The sequence below is a fragment of the Anser anser genome, assembly GCF_964211835.1.
Source record: "Anser anser genome assembly, chromosome: 14".
Classification (NCBI taxonomy): Eukaryota; Metazoa; Chordata; class Aves; order Anseriformes; family Anatidae; genus Anser; species Anser anser.
The window spans coordinates 6658819-6678880 of NC_139735.1; the positions used below are offsets into that span (position 1 = coordinate 6658819).

The 20062-nt window shown below is 41.7% G+C and overlaps 1 protein-coding gene across 1 annotated transcript; it reads right to left on the reverse strand.

The window, feature by feature from the left end:
• Nucleotides 1-479: 479 nt before the first annotated feature.
• NMUR2 (neuromedin U receptor 2) lies at nucleotides 480-12227 on the reverse strand. Its single transcript, XM_083799099.1, has 4 exons — nucleotides 11251-12227; nucleotides 6237-6321; nucleotides 5210-5335; nucleotides 480-4269 (listed from the first exon to the last, which is right to left on the reverse strand). Exons 1-4 carry the CDS (start codon nucleotides 11968-11970, stop codon nucleotides 4010-4012), a joined length of 1191 nt encoding a protein of 396 aa, XP_083655225.1. The 5' UTR covers nucleotides 11971-12227; the 3' UTR covers nucleotides 480-4009.
• Between the last annotated feature and the right edge of the window lie 7835 nt (nucleotides 12228-20062).

The following is a 20062-nucleotide window of genomic DNA, read 5'->3' on the forward strand; positions in this document are numbered from 1 at the left end:
AAATGCAAAAGGCAATTCCTCTGGGAAGGAGCTGTGCTGCATCTCAGAGCATAGTATAAGCGGAGAAGGTATGAAGAAGTTATTTGGACTTTTACAAGAAAGACGTCAGTGTCTCATTCATGAATTAGCTGTGCTGGTGGGAAGCAAATTACTTCAACAGTTCTCATACTCCTAAAACAAACATATCTTTAAAAATTAAATGGATTTAAGATAACTTCCCTTAAAAACAACAGCTGCAACTTTCCAGTGCTGCACAAAGTCTAGACAGTAACAGCCAGTCTTCCACTTCTGATGGTAAATGAGTTGTGTCTGGGGCAACAGCAGGCTAGTGACTAGCCAAATGTGAAAGCAAAGGAAATGTGGAAGAAAATTAACAACCCTTGACTATACAGATGAAATTCTTACACTTGGGTCCATGCCTATTTTACACATAGTAAATTCTTTTATTATTATTATTATTATTATTTAATTCAGGCAAATTGGTCCTGAATTATGCACAAGATAGTCACTGTCTTTTTGTGTGGGAGTCCTCACAGTGCATGCTGGCCCCCAACAACCCAAAAAGTGTTTATTTTCCTGGACAGTGAAATCTGCAAGGCCCAAACTGGGGAATTCTCTGCAGAAGCTCTTTCAAACCTCTTTTATCCCCCAGCTCCCTCTGAAGGACTTTTGCCATCATTACATCAGCTTGGACCAAATTCTAAAACCAGATTTTAATTCTTGTGAGAATGTTGTTTAATTCATTGTCCTTTCCTATTTTTCCTCCTCAGTTAATTATAGAAAGTAAAACTCCGGATTATTTTTTCTATTTTTGTAACTATGATTTTCCCTAGTTTAATTTCCATCTGATGCGGAAATGCTATGGCCCAGCAATTTGCTATATATTTGCTACTTTGTGGAAATCTCCATCTTTTGCTACTCATGTAAAATCAGAAGGAGAAACAAGAGACATAAGGACTGTTGGAGGATAGACTAGACATAGGAAGAGAGACTTCAGTAAGTTTATTTTCATGTTACACGGATGCATATAACCAACCCTGCAGCTGAAGTGTATGTTTAGTTTTACTGACAAGCCATGGTTTAAACACTTGAAAACACGGCAGTTTCCAAAAACTCTTCATATAAACTTAACAGAATTGTCTTCTCACTGTCATGATGTTTTTTTTTCAGTACTGAACTTGGCATTAGATCTGAGTACCACTCATCAGCAATGCAGGCAATTCTTCTCTAAGAGCTTCCTTGCAACCCATTTCCAACTGTCCATGGTTTGTTCACAGTGCTGGAGCATTGCCCCTGCACTCTACAATTTCTTCTCACACACTCGCATGTTTCCCAGAGCGAAAGCGAGGCAGAGAAATAAATCAATAGATAATTCCACCTAGGAAGTCACGCTTGATTTCAAATAAATATATTTTCATCATACCAGACTACTTTGGGGGAAAGTGAGTTGTTGGTCTTGACAATTTACCAGCATTTTTCAGCACTTGGCAATGAAAGCAACTAAATGTACAAATAGAGGAGTATCCTGGGCTTTCATGACATATCTATCCATCTTCCCATTATTTTCGTGTTTGTGACCAGCTTCCAAAATTCAGACAGGTAAATAACAGAGCAGAGTGATAAATAACACACTCAAGCACTGACCTTTTGGGAAGAAAAGCCTCCAGTGGACATTGAATACACGTTAGGGACAAAGCGCATTGACTGCCCTTTAGGAATCCTCCCTCAGGAATGAGTTGGGTACCGAGCTGTGCTAGCTCAGGGCATTCAACCTCAAACCAGCACGCATTTTATTCACTGCCTTTATTTTATTTTTAAATAGAATTTAGCAGAATTTTGACATGTCAGTAACATCTTCAAACAATGTTTGGCTTGATGCAAGACTAAATGGTTTCAGTTTTGCTTTTGGTTTTTGGCCAGAAAAAGCTCAATAATCCGTGGTTACCGCTGTGACCTCTTTTGACTGATGCCAAATTAAATGTGCTAAAAACTCCTTATAGGACAAAAAGAAGTCTTTTATGCTAGTTTATTCAAAACTGAAGGTAAGTTCCTGACCATCTGATTCTCAGTATTTCTTTTTCAAAAATTTCCTCTCCATGCATATGTTTTATCCCCAATTCTTCCTCTTCCTCCCAGAGCCTTCTGTCTTACTTAGGAACAAAAGTGTGGCCATTTTGTTTAAGATCAGACATTGTCATCACCCTGCAGCTCCACATCCCAAGCTTGCCTTCAGGTCTGTGTGCTCACCTGCAGGTCAGAGATGCATTTAAGATAGAATCATAGAATCGCAGAGGGTGGCAGCACTCACGGACAGATCTGTGCCCCAGTACAGGTCACAATCTGGTCCTAAATGAGTAAGATGTATTCAAAGAGCCGCAGAACCTCGCAGAGGAATGTCTCTATCATATGGGGGGTGTGCATGTCAAACTAGACTCTCTCTTCTCTGGTTTGGGTGTCTAGGACAGCAGAGGGGAAGCTGTGTTTTCTGTGGCTCACAGCTGGGATGGGAGCAGAACCCTCTGGGGTCAGCCAGGGAGTTACAGGGGTGATGTACAGGGTGAGGGGGAAATCCCACAAAGCCTCTGCCCTGGTGGTCCCAGCCCCTCGCTGGGAGCACCGCACCCTGAGCAAACTGGGAGAGCCAGGGCCTCAGCAGCATGCAGGCAGCCAGGCATGGCTGGGGGGAAAATGCACCTTATGGGGTGGTAGAGGGAAAAATGATAATGCGAGACCGGTTACAGATGTAAATGCCACTGATATCACTGGAGTGTCCACATGGGGGTGGCAAAGTGTTTCAGCTGTGTCTTCAGGGAGCAGGGTTTGTCTTTTCTCTCCAGGGCCCTGTGTGTATCTGCTACCTTCTCCTCGGTTGTTTCTCAAGAATGCAGCTGGTGAAATGGGTCTGGCAGAAGACAGGGGCTGAAATTCCCCTTGAGCTGCAGGAAAAGGGGACTCCAGCTATTAGACCTCCAGGTCTCGCCTCACCCTGGAGACTCATCAGCCAGAAACACAAGAAACTGCTGCGAACTGCAGGGCAGGGGCATACAGGGACCTACCAGTACGTGGTCAGACTCAGCGCAGATAGATGGACAAAAATAAAACCATCTGATGCGCAGGATAAACCAGCAGAGGCTGCAGACCTTTGAGGTTCCCTGGGAAGTTATCCTCTGCTAGCTTCATTTTGGACAAGGGAATATCCTCAGCCTCCAGTAATACAGACAGATTTGTGGCATGCACATGCCAGTTCAGTGCTGTGTGAATATTGTCAGCCATAGTGCAAGGAGGTACAGCAGAGACTTTGAGACTTTTTTAAAATAACCCACTAGAGGGCATTTTTTTGACAAAGCTGTGCAAGGCATCACTCACCATCCTCCACCCCAACCTTTACCTAGCTCAGAAAGCAAAAGTTTGCTTTGTGTAACTTTAGGTTCCTCATTCTTCTGGCCTAGAAATAGTGACTGCTGGTGCTGGTGTCTGAGGTTTACCAGCTCAGCTCAGGGCTCATTCGTGTCCACTTGATCATATTGCCACGAGAGGTTTGCAACAGACACATCTCAAGATCACGGGCGAGAGAAATGAGAATGGCTTCCCTAAAGCCAGAAGTGGGCAGACAAGGCTTGTCCAGAAAGCTGCCCCAGTTCAAGTTGAGTAAAAACTGACGTTCAGGCTGGTACACAAAAAGGCCATTTGGTAAGGTTTGGATAAGCTGTGTCTCGTGTGCTGGCAGCATTGGGAGTGTGTGCTGCTTTTGTAAAGTAGGTCTCTGCTGGCAGAGCTTGCAGACAGTGAGCTGAGATTTCCAGCCCTCCTATTAGCTTGAGGGTAATACAATGCCTCACAATAACCTACTAATTACAGTCTCCTCATTCATTTATTCATTCATTCATTCTCTGAGACACAGTCTGTGAGCTCTTCTTTCTGAAATTGGTCTTTTAGGACTGTCTCCTCTTGTTATTTCCAGAAGTCGTTTTCTTCAACTTCCCTCTCGCGTGGGTCACAGCGCGGCAAGTCACAGGCCGGTGGAGAGTTGAGAACTGCTGACAGAGGTCCTGTGGGTGCCAGGGACACTTGTGTCTTCAGCAGAGTCTGCGAGGTTGTGGTCCTCAATCACAAAGATGCTCTGCTGGGCAGGAATCTGGCTGGTGGGGTGCTTAGGGGCCCAGTGCCTGCAGCGAGGAGAGATGACGCTGAGAAAAGCCAGCCTGAAGCGCTGAGACAGCAGGTTGTAGATGATGGGGTTCACGGCAGAGCTCAGGTAGAAGAAAACACCTGGGAGAACAGGGGTGGGGGAATGGACAGAGAGAGGCCTCGTTTGTGGGTGGAACAAAGCCAGAAGAGGAAAATCTCATCATTGCCAGTGCTGCTCCACCAGGGCTGGGCAACAGCGCATCCGGACAGCCAGCACCCAGGCAGAGGCAGAGGCATGTCTCGCCAAGGCCAGCTCAGGCCCTGCAGCTCTCAGGGAGGGGACAGAGGTAGGCAGCATCAGCTGCAGCCCGCTATCTCCAGCTGTTCAGGATCCAGCTCCTCTGAGCTGCACCGACCTGCCTCCAGCCCTCATCCCCCAGCGGGATTTGCACGGCTGGTGCCCCGTCAGAGCTGCCAGAAGATAACTTCCAGCCGAGGGGAGCTAATTCCTTGCAACACCCCAGGACAATTGCACGAGATTGGAGCTGTCTGAGCTGCAGAATGGCCGTATTCGGTGTTTTCCCGTGGCATACTGAAAATAAGATTCCTCCTTGAAAAAGCCCTCATTTGATGGTTGGCTGGGCCATAAATTCTTGGTTACATCACCCAGCTCTGGGTAGCAGGTAAGTCTGTTGCCTTACCGTTAATAAGGTTTCCTGTTAGCTTGAGAGCCCCTCTGGAGGATGATGCCTGCTGCTGTGTATTCATTAGAAGCAGCTGAATGACAACAGCATTCATTTCTGAGCACTTCCAAGAAATAAAAACAGCTGGTAATGATACATAATATCCTTTCTTTTAATTTTTTTTCCTTAATGAATATTCACACAGCTGTACTGGACAACATCTTGAAAGTTGCAGAAATTTGCATCCAATCTGAGAGACAATTATCATCGCTGGCTACCAAATTCAAGAAACCTTTTATGCATGCCTCATGTCACCAAAAAATAGATGACTCCATCAAATAAAACACTCACAAATACATTTTTGCCATCCCCATGCAAGAGGAAGAAGAGAGCCTTACCTGACACCACGTGAATTAAGTTGAATATATTAGCCAGAGGCTCAGTCCATTCCACCACAAAGCTGAAGAAGAGCCGATCGATATGGAACGGGGCCCAGCAGACGGCAAAAACCATCACGAGGACAACTAGCGCAGAGAAAAGGGAGAAGAAAAACCAGTCAGCTGTGTAAGGACAGGGTTCACAGAGCAGAGCCAGTTCAGAAAGCTGGAGGAAACAGCATGAAAGAAAAAAGTTTGCTTCCATGCACAGCGAGGCCTCTGGTGACTCCATTAAGGACTCTTGCTAACCTGTTCCAGATGGGTCCTGTGAACATCTGTGGTTGTGGTCATGGGGCACAGAAAATCAGGCTGATCTCAGAGCAGAGTTTCCTAGCTCAGAAGGTGACTTAAGCTGCTTAAAAGAGTAATGCTGTTGGATGAAATATTGAAGGTGATTTACTTTTCCAGCATAAACATCATCTCGGTAACAAGGTTTACTTCGTCTTAAAGACAGCCCTAAATTATGAAGCGTTGTGAGTGCTTTCAGGGTAGCTGCAGCACCAGCTCTCCAGAGTGCTGCATAACGATCCAGTCTGCCTGGGTCCTACTTTTTCTTGGGAAGGTTTTCATGGTGAAGTTGGTAGCAGGTGACAAGCATGGCTTGACAGGACCTTCTTTTTCATGAGCAGAGCCTCTGGTGTGATGCATTACAAACACATGAAACGTAGCTCCTGGGAGCCAGGGCAGCACAAGAGACGTTGTTTTCACCCTGAGAAAGAGGGCTGCAAGAGCCAGTTTTGGAATGAGGGATAAAACTTAAGGCGGTGTGGTAAGGACAAAGATTTGCCTTTGAATCTTTTGACTGTCAGCCTTCACAGCTACTCCTAACTCCTGGATACAATGCTTGGACCTGGTCACTATTTCACTAAAGTGTTAGTTTAGGAATTAACTTCAAAAATATTTTTATATATACATTCCTCAACTATATGAGATTTACGCGCACGCTCTTAGCCATAGTAAACAGAACACAGAAGGCACCACTACTTACACAGCATCTTGGTGACTGATTTTCTGGATGGCCTCTGGACATTCACAGACATTTCCTCCACTTCCAGAGATTTGTCTCCTTTCAACTGGCAAAAGGAGGGAAGCAGAAGAAGAGCTTAGATAGGAGATGACAACTCCACCACACATGTTGCTTTTGATATAGCTGTAGTTTGAGTTTAAGAAGGCAAAATTTAAGGCAGCTCGGGACTCATTGAAAGAAATCTTTGTTTAAAATTCAGTTTTAGTCTATACTGAGCATTGAAGCCTTAGATTCATAACGATCAGCAGACTTATGTATCTGAGACTGCATACTAACAGCAAATTAAGATTTCCATTCCCCACTCGTCCTTTCTCAATGAGTCAATATTTGGTTCACAGTTTGTGTTCAATTTCAACATTATTTTGTCTTCTAGCAAAATATTGGTTGTTTGTTTATTTTCCTGAAAGGGTTCCCCACAATTAAGCACAAAGCAATGATCCAAAAAAATACCCCAGAGAGGCCTCAGTGAAACACAGCTGTAATCACTGGAAAAAATTGTGTAGAGTTCAAGGGAGTTCGTTTCATGCCCTGAGTGTTTGGACTAATTGATATTCAGTCCATCTGATGAACAAAACCCATATATGCTCTATTGCAAACAGACAGTGCACATGATGTACACAGATTCAAACACACTATGCTCAAATACATTTATTTTATTTTATTTTATTTTATTTATTTATTTTTATTTTATTTTATTTTATTTTATTTTTATTTATTTTATTTTATTATTTTATTCTTTTCAACCAGTTTTCCCTGGACTTCTAAAAAAAAAAAAATGCTTCCCCAATATGCTTAAGGTGAGAGCACTGATGCTTTGCTGATGAAGAGACCGTGCCAAGATAATCAGGACAAAAACACTTTTTTTGCTTTGATTATAAAAGGAGTCATCTATAGAGACTGCATAATTGCGTCCAGCTTCTTGAAGTGAGAACTGCTGATTATCCAACAACTTCAGAGTAATGCCTTTTTCAACAGAGAGAAATTGCAAAAAATCTTTAAATTACATGGGAAAGAATATCAGGAATAAGGGAAAAGATAAAAACTAATCTGGACTTGCAAAACTCTTATGAAAACATGCTAGTTGTACTATTTTCTTCCACATTTTGTACAGTGATTTTCCTGTTTTTTGATTAACTGTATATACATATATATATATATATATATATATATAGCTGTTGTTAAGTAATTGTAACCCTGATCAAAGAGACTTTCTTTCAGTGCTCTCTTTATTCAGAAAACCAATAAAGGAGAAACACATACAAATTGAATTATATTCAGTTATAGTGCATTTCAGCTTCCTGTGTTTTACATTATAACCTTTTGAGACTAAGTCATAGCCACTGTTGCTTGAGGAATAAAATCAGCTGATTTGTAACACGTCTAGTGATAAATATCTGCTCAGATTGATTAAAATCCTTAGCTTCCTTTCAGTGGTTTTCAGTCCCCACAGTAATTTATTCCAGGAATATTCCAAAGCCTCATTGAATACAGTTCTCTGATGCTGTAATAAAACTGAGACGTGTATCTTTATTTTTTACCTTTCTCCTGTCATTTTGATGTTGTTTTAAGGTTCCTCTTTAGCCTCAAGCAATAACACATGGGGGTGTAACTGGTAAGAATAACTCAGCAATTGCAATTTGAGAAAATAATGAGTTATGGCAAAGAAAAAAGAAGAAGAAGAAGAAATGAGTTTATGACAAGGATTGTAGCTTCAGTCCATGCCAAGGGTATGACAGAAGAAGTCCTGCCAAGATAATGGTTTTACATCCCTGCAGATGCGTGAGACTAGATAGGATTGCCTGGAGATGAATGCTGCCCCTTCACTGCAAGAGAATTAAAAGTGTCTGAAGCAACAAGCTGAAAATTAGTTTTTTCCCCCACATCGTAATTAGCTACAGCGTTTCATGCTCGAAATCACAAGGCAGAGTGAAATTAGGGCCTCACCTATCCCCAGGCAAACACAGTGAGGCAACTCAGCAGAAGCAGGACAAACTTTCTCTGTAAGTTATGTGACCTGACACAAACAGTGATCAAATGTTTGCTCCAGCTGATGGAAAATTTGGTGTTTAAAATCCACATGGCTTGTGCTAAGGCATGCAAATCCCGAGTGATTTGGCCACCGCCACCCATCTGCTGAGCTGCCATTGCCGCACTCTTAGCTGTCCCCCATTGCAAAGGAAAACGTGTCAGCGGGCACAAGGTGTGCAGAACGACCTCCATGGACAGCGGACAGACCCCTCCACAGCTGTGCTGGGCTCTGCATGAATTTGCCAAAGGCAGCCACTGTCCACAGCTGATCCTGGGTTTAACAACTGAGTATTTTATGGGGGCGTGAGAGGGAGGCAAGATAGAGTCTGATGAGAAAATCAAGATGAATTCTACACTCGAGTATAAGTTGTCTGAATTCAAAGACAGTTAACATAAAGTTTTTAATGTGCCCAATGTGTTACCCAGGGCAAGTGGCACCAAGGGAAGTGTTAGACTCAGGAAAACTTTGTCTAGGTGAGGTCAGTCTGGTTGCACCTGGTTACCTAGACCCCCTTCATAGATAACTTGTGTAGGTGGGATAAATATGTCTTGGGCTCTCCACACTCTCCACTGACTGTAAAAAATCCTAGATAACTCTAATATGATTATTAGACTGCCAGAGATAGGCCCCCATTCCTGTCTCCTTTTAGAAGTCAGCTTGAAGGAAAGGGTCCAGGCCCCTGCCCCAAATCCTGCTGCAGCACAGACTGCTGCTCAGGCAATGCAAACCCATCTCCTCCATCAGCACCACTGGGATTAGCTTCTCCATGGAGCCACTTCCCCATGATCTCACTGAAAAAGAAGAGCTGGCATATGACACATTTGTTGCCCTCTCATAGCTGCTTAACATGTCACGCATGCCTCCTTCTGTATTGCATCCTGAGGCGCTCACTCCTGAGCACTGGCAAAGCTTGAAAAAGAAACTTTGTCAAGAAAATTCCCTTTCTACAAAGCTTGCTAAAGGTCATGCCGCTGTTTGCCAAATTGGAGCTGTTGTACAACCTTTGGATCAACTCTGAGCTTTTGCACTACAGTCTAAGAGCAATACAGGGCACTCAGGAGATTCTGGAGTGTTGCTGAAGCTTCAGAGATTTCATCAACTGTGAGTAGATAAAAAGTGTCTTCTCTTGAAAATTATATACACACATCATTCTTCTATTATGTCTGTTGGAAACAAAAAAAAAAGAAAAAAGAAAAAAGAAAAAAAAAAGAAAAAAGAAAAAAGAAAAAAGAGAAAGAGAAAGAGAAAGAGAAAGAGAAAGAGAAAGAGAAAGAGAAAGAGAAAGAAAAAGAAAAAGAAAAAGAAAAAGAAAAAGAAAAAGAAAAAGAAAAAGAAAAAGAAAAAGAAAAAGAAAAAGAAAAAGAAAAAGAAAAAGAAAAAGAAAAAGAAAAAGAAAAAAAGAAAAAAAAGAAAAGAAAATTGCCTAGCACGACTTGGAATGCAATGCAGGTATATCAGGGATGGGCACCGTTTAAATTTGGAAGTAGCAATTGGATATACAGAAAAGCAGAGGTATAAACAATAAGTATTGCCGACCTCAGGAAAGACAACTTAAACAAATCTGTGACTATACAGAAATTCCCAGGTAGCAGGCCTTGTTTGGCACCCAGCTTCTCTTCTGGGGTGGGGATTAAGAATTTCTTGTGCCACAAATAGAAGTTATAGCAGTTTTCATACTTCTTTTTATTTGTTTGGGGGTTCCTCTTTTTTTTTTTTTTCTTTTTTTTTCTTTTTTTTTAAACAGCTACTAATTTCAGCACACACACACAGAGGTCTTATTTTGCAAAATTTTCATCAAAGAAACAATGAACCTATGCAAAAAGCCTGCAATAGCTACTGAACTGTGATATTGCAATAATTTAACCCATTCATTGCTTCAAAGATCTGTGTGCTATAGACTTCTGGAAGTTAATCCTTGTGGTTTTTCCCAAGTAGGGAAAAATTGTTTTTCTACAGTTTCAGATAACCGTAAATATCAGCCAGCACAACAAAATGATATATGAACTAACACAGAACTGGTTGAATTTCTTGCACGTTACTTGGTAAGTTAATCTGTTTCTCCAAGCATATTGCACCCCTTTCTTGCTCTATGATCACACACAGCTTTTTAAACTCTAAATTATATTCAGTGTAGTGAGATAGGCTTTATATTTTCAAAATGCACTTACTGTAAGAGAATTAAAAAGAAAACGCCATGGACTCGCTATGATTTGCAGTGCATTGCTGGGCTACTTAGGTACGTAGGTTAATAATACTGTGATACTGTTTGTTTTATCCCTGTATTTAAATAATAATACTTGATAAAACTAGTCCCACTTTCTGAAGAGAGCACGAATGCGAACTCTAAGGTAGCATCAATCACTGGTGAAACTGTGCCTTAGTTACATAAAGAAAAGACTGCTGAAATTGCTAGCTGCAGCAATAAGGTAGCATTTCAGTTCATGACAGCTTTGTGAGTTTTAACAAGTGAATATTATCACCCTCTCCAGGGAAGGAGAAAAATAAAGCAGCGTAATAGAAACTCTGTAGTCAAAAGAAGAGGGAAAACAGAAAATATACAAGATTCAATCAGCGGCCTACTCCTTTTATTCTTTTCACATTTTCCTTTTGGTCAATTTCTAGTCTCTACCACAAAGTTGTAAATCTCTGAGAGGCTGGAATCAATCTACAGAGTAGGATATTTAAGTAACGTTCAAATGCAAGCAGCAGTGATGGTAATTTTTTTAAAAAGATCAGGGTAAATTACTGCAAGCCATAGCTACATTCATTTGAGAGTAGGATAACAGCAAAGAAGGGGTAAAATCCAATATTTCTAGGGGTTTGAAATACTTTTGCTTTTTGGGGAAAACAGATGGACAAGAAAAAAAGGGAAATAATTTAAAAGACTCACACAAACACAGAAGCAAGAGGTAAAGAAACACTGAGCACAGTCAGAGCAGGACTTACTCTTAGCCCCATCAGATAGTACAGCACACTTATGACCCCCATGGGCAGCACATAGAAGAGAAAGGACGTGATCTGGACGATGCAGTTGTAGATCCACATGGGCATGACTACGGTGCAGGTAGCAGAGCCAGGGACCAGGGTGCCGTTGGGGAAATACTGCAGCATGATGCCATGGGTGCCCGTGTTGGGGAGGGCGAAGACGACAGAGAGGACCCAGAGCACCACGATGGTCCTCAGGGCACGCTTGCGGGTGCTCTTCAGCTTGGCACGGAAGGGATGGAGGATGGCAACGTATCTCTCCACGCTGACCGTGGTCACACTGAGGATGGAGGCGAAGCACACTGTTTCAAAGAGCGCTGTCTTGAAATAGCAGCCAATGGGCCCGAACAAGAAGGGGTAGTTGCTCCACATCTCGTAGACTTCCAGGGGCATCCCGAAAAGCAGCACAAGCAGGTCTGAGACAGCGAGGCTGAAGAGGTAGTAATTGGTTGGTGTCTTCATGTTCCGGTGCTTAAGGATTACCAGGCAAACTAGGAAGTTACCCACCACCCCAACAACGAAGATCAAGGTGTACACCAAAGCCATGGGCAAGAAGAGGTGGCTCCTTTTGGGCCCACATAGGAAGGCTAAGTAATCCTCGGTGCTGTTCAGGTACCTCCTGAAGCGTTCTTCATGCAGAGCCAGGTGGTTAAACCAGGAGGTATTGCTGGTCCAGGCCATCACCGGCCTTCTGAAATGCTCCACCACTGCAAGCCAGTCTTCTTTGAGTTTCCCTGTGCTAGTTCACTCACTTTTTTTTGCGGGGGGGGGGGAGGGGTTGTCTTGCCAGACCTAGATGCACAAAGCCACCGAGAGATGTGAGTGAGTGTGCTTGCCTGGCTTCGGTTGCGTGTTTGCCGTCGGAACAGCTGTTCCCCTGCGAGGAGTCCCTAAGCCAGAAAGCCCCTCCTTTCGCACATATTCATTGGCTCACTAAGTGCATTAGATTATAGAGTAAGAAAAGAGGTTCTGGCTACTTGCATCAGCTCCTGTAACAGATGCGCTCACAGAATAGGAAACGTGGGATTTGGAGAGCTGGGAATCTGAGATATAGGATGAGAAGCTTGCTGCAAGATGCTTGCATTTGTCAGAGGGTGGGAAATCAGACACACAAAAAAAATATATTAATACTACACAGTTATAATCCACAAGCAGGAAAAAAAAATCCATCACAATTTTATTTTTCATATCCCTGCTTATTTTTATTCTCTGTTTTCTACGACAGCGAATACTTGGAAACAGAGTGATCTATAGAAAGCCAACCTGTTTTTGTAGTCATGCATGTGGAATTAGACAACTATACTGTTTCAACCTTTTTTAAAATATTGTATTTTTTTCTTCTGATACCTGACATAGGATTTTAACTGCTCTTCTTAGTGATATCAAAATATTTTTTCCCACTTCTGTTTTGTAAGGGAGCGTTGTGTCAAAGTACATACAAAATTTTCACTGAGGGTTGACAAAAGGGGCTGATTGGAGGTTTGAGAATACTGGAATCTGATCCCATGTTTTAGATAGCCTTGTTTGGAGAATTTTTCTGAAGACCATATTGTTTCAAAAACATATTCGGTGCCTCCAGGATTAAGTTTACATGAATTCTTATGAATACTTATTTCTTCCTGAATGAAAACTATTCTGCAAATGTACTTTCTGAGCCAAAGAAGTGTATGATACAAGGACGATGGCTGTGTCACAATAGATCATTTATCTACTGATTAATTCTTGATTCTTTACTGAATTTCTCTAAAACAACAACTACAACAAAGTTTCAAAGTGCATGGGTGTCTTTTGAGAATCAGAAAGCTAAGCTCTTTGAAATCAAATAAGTGCAAAAGCTGGTGTAGTGTAGGGGACTTTGTCAGCCTGATGTGCAATTTGCTCAGTACCTCTCACTAGTTCTCTCTTTTGAGTCCCTGCTGAGCTCCCCCTTGAATTGCTGTAAGATTTTACACTCCTAAACCAGGACTGTGTATTTTTAATCATCCAGAAGCAAAAGAACTGTCCTCTTGTCTGGCATCTCCTCCAAAATCCTGACAGAAGCAAGCTTTCTGAGGAAGATGGAAGCTACTCCACTCTAGGTGGCTTGACAGCAGATCCCACAGAAAAACTCTTCTCTTCTGAAGACAGAAAAGTCTTCAGAATTTTAGTTGCCTTAGATCGTGCCTTCTTTGCTCCTTCCCTCTTTAATTTCTGGTTTAGTTGTAGTTCAATAACCTTGAAATAAATAAAAAAAAAAAAAGATACTGCTGTAGTAAACACAGATTGCCTCCAAAAATAGCAGCAGTAGGCAAAGAACAAGGGTCTGTTCCCACTGTGGCATATCCAACATGTGTAACTCTGAGGATTTTTTGTTTTACTCCTGTGCATTCATTTAGAATATTAGCAGAATAATACGCCACATGAACTGTACTAAAAGACAGAAACATGTCTCCTGTGATAACTTTCAGACCTGCTGAAATTATCTCACATACAAACTGTCTCCGTCAGAAAGAATCCACTGATTTATTCCTGCATTGCACCGAAGCATTTTGTTTAGCAGAGTGCTAGGGTTTATTGGATCGGTGAGCTACAAGGGTGCTCCTTAGACCTGTTTCTCCCTTCCTTAGTGATGCAGCTGAACAAAGTTGCTTGCATTTCAACAACATCAGAATAATGTGAATTTGATTTTGAACTACTACTGGCACAAAAGGTAGGAACAGGGAAATCCTTAGGAGGGCGCCTGGTTGCGACAGGCACAGAGGGATAGGAGAGGATATCTATAAACCAAAGAATAATTCTAGCTCTGCATGACTGGAAATATTTTATTTTTACAAAGGAGATGGAATATAAAAATAGATTTTTCCTTTTGAAAGTATTTTTTTCTCTGTAAAGCATGCTTCATTGGTGCTTGCTGTTCTATACTCAAAGGAAGATGGCATGTTGTATGCTAGTCACAGAAATGTGCAGCTTAAAGTAATAATGATGTAATTGATGTAATGTAATATTTACATTAATGTAATGTTTTTTATGTAATATATTTACTTGCAGTGTACTATTTGGCAACATAAAAGCCAGACAAGTTTTTTTTGGCACAGTAAGTCCCAGTTGTAGTCTGAGTATAGCATTATCTCCTTGGGGATTGCCTATGCCCTCATGCCTGGGGTATTTCTCTTGCCACATTTACTCAGCGGAGTCTTTCCCTTATCTGATGTAAGAGCACTACGGTGCATTGCTATATTCCATTAAGGGCAGTACAGTGCACATTTAAGAACAAGTAAATTCAAGTACCTTCATGTTTCCTAAAGCCCTTGTAAGAGCACTCATTACTGACTCTATATTAGGTCAGTAAATAGTGAGCAATTTTTTGTTTTAGGGAAAATTGAACACATTCATCAAAAGAGACAGAGAATGATAGAGGTAATCAAAAGTATAACAAATGTATAAATCCTCTGTGGGTCATGCTTACAGAGGGATATATTTTGAAGAAATATGGTCCATTATGATGGTCTAATCTGAATATTTGCTCATCTCAGAGCATAGAAATTTATTCATGCTAAACAAACGCTTTTAGATATTTACATCTGTGTGGTGAGGCAGAGGTTCTTCATCCAGCTTCAAATGTTCTGGCAGTGGGATTGGAAATAATATAGTTGTGCTCCTGCCATGCTGTGCCACACTAATTAATTCTGCTGATTATCTGAGATGCAGTACTGCACTGATGTGCCTGGTTGGCATCCTGGGCCTAAACTGATCTCTCTGAGCAGCACTGGGATGTTGCTCAGGGTTTGCAAGAGAGATGCTCACTGTACACCCTTAGAAAGCCATTCTGCTTCAGTGAAAGGATTTGAAGAGGTATGTATAGGGTTTGCCACAATCCTTGGCAAAACAGGTCCACTAATTCTTATTGTCAGCAATTACAGTCTAGCACTTCATTTCTGATTTCCATCTGCAGCCATCAGACTCTGTTGTTTCAGCAGTTTCACCCTCTCTCCAACTTGCAGGTACCGAAGGTAGATGCAGAATCTTGTAGAAATTCTGCCTGTGGGGACTGTTATCCAGCTGGCCTGAGCTGGTTTTCCCTAAATCCTTTCTCAGAGCCCTTAGAGCTGCACATGGAGCCACCGAGCTCTGTGCACTGCGAGTTTAAGCTCAGTCTCAGTCCTTTAACAACTTGTACCAACTATCTCTGGCCCATAGGGATGCAAAGAAGATGATGCTAATTCGAGGGCACATTACTGGTAGGCAGAAATGTTAAGCTGTACTACGTTGAATATCTTAACACAATTGATAGAAAATTATCACTCGATTTCCCTTATAAATCACTGAATTATAATTAAAGTTCGTTGATTGACTCTTTTTTACTTTTTTCTTCTCTGAATTGTTTGGTTCACTGAATTAACAAGAGCGTGAGTCCATGTTTTTCTAAGTATTCAATACAACATTCAACATGCCACCAAATGCATAGATATACTCTGTATATTTTCTCCCCTGACAGGCTGGAGGAGGGAGCTGTGCTATAATAGTAGCTGGGTATGCAGCAGCCTTTCTATGCCTTATTGTAAGTCATTTTGCAATTATCTAGGCTCTTAGCAGTCAGCTTCTCCATGGCTGTGCATGATATCTGATAGTCCCCAGGATATCAATCAACACACACAAGAAGTGGATTTCATGACTACAGTGGAAATAGTCAGGAGCACACCTCTTTGCCAGGAGCAGCTGGCAATCTACCTAGGCACTGCAGACACAGGCCACTTCAGCAGTAGAACCCATTTTACCTAACTTTTTGTCATTAAAAACAGCAAATGAGTCTATGCTAATTTTTTAGGCTTTTACTTTAGTCAATAATGGAAAGGAGAACTTCCAGAAAGTGATTTGTTCTAAACCAGAGCACAAGATAAGTAAGAGATGTGAAATGGAGGAGCTTGTTGTTTTCTGCTATTGTCTGCAGAGGGAAGGTGGATAATAAGGTTTAACAGCAAGATTATTAAAAGCCAAGATGAATTTAGACCCCTTTTTTCTGCAGTCTTATCCACTGCCCCTTGAGGACTGGCCTTTGCAGGGAACCATGTTCAGGGTTTGTCTTGGAGAAGGTGTTGGGGCAGCCAAAAACAGGACCAGAGAGCAAGCCAGCAAGGGCAGCCCAGGGCTAACAACCACTCCCTGGTCCTCTCTTACCCGGCAGGATGGATGTACCTACTGAGATGACTTTCAGAAACTTACTGCTTTGTTAATGATAGAAATTAGTGGGAATGGTGCCCTTTTAGTAAGCATTTTGTGTGTTGTTGGCGTGTGTGCTCATGCTTTGAAGAGCCAGTGGGCAGCATGTATGAATTTAGTGCAGGCTTGATGGGCAGGTGAGCAGCAACAAGAGCTGAAAAAGAACACTGATGCAGAAAATCTTGTCGTACTGAGTGTGTCCATCATGGTGAAGTGACTCGGATTTATATGGGGAAAGATGAAAGGATTGTCATGGCAGAAAATGTATTGAAACCACAAGCACAGTGCTGAATGACTCCAGATTGACTGAGTCAGGAGGGATCTGATACTACAAGACTTATTTACGCAGGAAGAATCAGATTATTCAGCATCTCTGGCATTTTGCATCCTATTACAGTATTGATACTCCATTGCAGTTTCTTCTTCCTTTGATTTATACATTGCTTTGGAGAGCTCGACTCACTTGATTGTCTGACCCACAAAACACTTATCTAGTTTCTTTTTTTTTTTTTTTCCATGATGTGATTCATCAGTATTATTTTTCAGCTCGCATCCATTTGGCTGTTCTTCACCTTGGGATTTGGGCAAAGATTTTTCTCCATTAAAGAAAAAAATCTACACTATATCATAGAGTCTGTATCAGTCATATGCACTGATGAGACAGAAGGAATCACAGTGATCAGTCTTATCACATTCAAAGAAATACAAAACATTGACGCATTGTATTATTGGAGTTTATAGAAAGTTTGCAATTTGTTACAGGAGAACTGAATCTGTCAATGAAAATGGTAAATGGGACACATGGGATTTATATAGCACCTGTTTTATATAAAGGAAATAGTAAAAGAAATGCTAAGAGAGTTATGGGTAACTGAACATTTCTTTGTTTCAGGATTGGTGTGGAGGTACACTTACTACAAGGATAATAAATTCTATCTGAAAAGTTTTTCTCCTATTAGAAAATTATATATACCTTCTATTTCCCTCTGAAATGCAGTGATGTGTAATTTTATACTCTAACAAACAGTTAGCTCAGAGCTGCTTACAAAATAATAATGGAATTTAGAGTAACTGGAAATGAAACCCCATTTTTTACTTTTCTTTCATTTTAGAAAGAGTGTGTTTAAACTATCTAGACATGCTAAATTTTCTTGGCTCCAGTAAAATTATTATTCTACTTCTCATTAAGGTGACTGTTTAGCTAAAGCACTTGTCGAGAGTTTCCATTCCCTTCCTCAGCTGCTGTTCAAATTGCTCCGTAAGTTAGGTTATTGTGATCGCCTGTCTTTGTGTCATATTGAGAATCAATACTATTTGGCTTGGAATTAATGAAAACATCTTTATGGAGAAGGATGTGCATAATTTGGAACATTAATATGCTGGCAGATGATGTTCTCTTCCTGCTCTTTTCTCCATTAACCTATCCCCAGGAGCTGAATCTTGGCTTAGCTAAATACAGCGAGGGGTAGTACTGTTCTTCTGAATGTCTCCTGTTACAAGGTTAGAGGCAGAAAGAAATCTCTAGACACAACAGTGATGAAAAAGATACATGCCAGAGGGATAATTTACTACAGTCTTCAAATAACCTAATAGGCCTTAGGCATGCAAAGCAAACTGGGTCAACTTATTAAAAAGCTTGTTTCAAATTGCAGTGTACACCTCAAAAACATTTTGGGGGTTTGCAGTCCGCTCAGTGGTGAGGCAATCCCAGGCAGACCTCCAAAATAAGGTAAAATAATCCATCTATGCCCTCTAGAGCTGAGGAGCAGGAGGATGGGAATGGTCACAATGCAGTGAGAACAGCTCTCCAAGGCAGCACTGGGTGTGAGGCTGCTTGGCCTGAGCCCCTCTGTGACCCGGTGATTTTGGGTTCAGCGGTTTTACTCGGCCAGTTCTCCTCTGCCAGGATTCAGTGCACTCTGTGAGTCAAGAGTCTTATTCCCAATGTTGAAGCTGAAGATGAGGCCCAGCAGCTTCCCACACAGACCCCCGCAAACAGACAAGGGAGGGAAGGCTTTGCCCTCTTCATTTCAGTTTGCATGAAACCTCTGTTTGGGCGCTTCCTTACGCCGTGGCCCACCAAAGCCACAGCTGCCGCAGTGGAGCTCTCTCTGTCCTTCCCTGGTGCTAACTGTACGGTGGCTGTACAAATTTGGCTTAGTCCACCTCATTGGGAGACCAATTTAGCATCCAGACTGATAGATACTTTGCCTGGCCAAGCCACCTTCGTTATCTGTGCTCGTTTGCAAACGCTGATCCACAATTGGATCTGAGCTGACCCAGAACTCTATTGATTTGCTCTGACTGTACTAAATGCTAAACATATCTCTTATTGATGAACATCTGAACATGTTCTACAATACCTTTAATAAAACAAATTTCTGCTGCAGACAGAAGTGACTCAAATATGAGTCAAGCTATTATTCTTTCAATACAGCAAGCTGTATTTAAATTACAATAATATTAAATACGAAATGACATCAGAAATTAAGTAAGGAAAACACAGCTAGGGAGCCTGATGTTTTATTTTTCAATTGTTTTTAAATATCAGTGGCTAAAGATTAATATTGCTTGAAACAAGAAAAACAATCCAGCAAAAGATGAAGGAAGGAGATAAAATGGAGGAGGATAAGACCTAAAAACCTTGAAACAATAACCTTTTAGGAAGCTGAACAAAGAAAGACAGGGGGTTGGAAGTGAAAACAGAATGGCAAAATGAAATTAGGAGAAGGAAATGAACAGAGAAATACAGAAATACAGAAAAAGGAAAACATATAGGGGTAAAGACAGAGACAATGAAGAAGGAAGAGAAAAAGAAAGGAAGCAACAAGGAATTTGGAAATAAATAGGATATAGGGTCTTAGGTTAATGCAGCCCAGAAGTGACATCTGGATGCCTTTAGTCCAACCTGTTCAGAGCAGGGTCTGCTGTGCAGTCAGACTACTCAGTGCACCATGGGGTGACCTCCTCCGGGGTACGTCAGTGGCTGGCTCGTGCTCTGACTGCTGCCTACCAACACCCCCAGGTCCTTTTCAACAGAGCTGCTCCCCAGCCAGCTCTACTTTAATATGCGTTGGTCTGCCTTCCCCAGCGTTCCCCTGAGTGGGAGCGGTTACTCCTAATATTTGAGGAATGGCTCTTTACCATTGCTATTTCCAAGATAACACTGTGTATAAACCTGATTAGTCCTACATTGTTATTCATTATTCTCTCTTCGGCTGTTTAAAATGATTCAATCATCCCAGAAGAGAAAGGAAACAGTACCCACAGTGCAGATTTATGTGGTGTCTGCGAGCCTGTCTCTCTGGTACTCATGAGACTTCAAACCTTAAAGGCTGTTCTGAGCTTCGGCTCCTAGCATTATGTTACCAGTAACGGAAGAGAAAGACTACAAAACAAATTTTTGCAGCACTGGGAATGTCCTACTTAAATCTACCTTGCCATTTCTCTGGAGGTTATAATGCACGATGGGTTGGTACTGGATAGTCTGCTAGCACTTATAAATGGACTTTAGAAATCAGTCAGAACTTTTGCTCAAGGCATAAAGTTGTTCCAGGGTTAGACCCGAAGGTTTCCA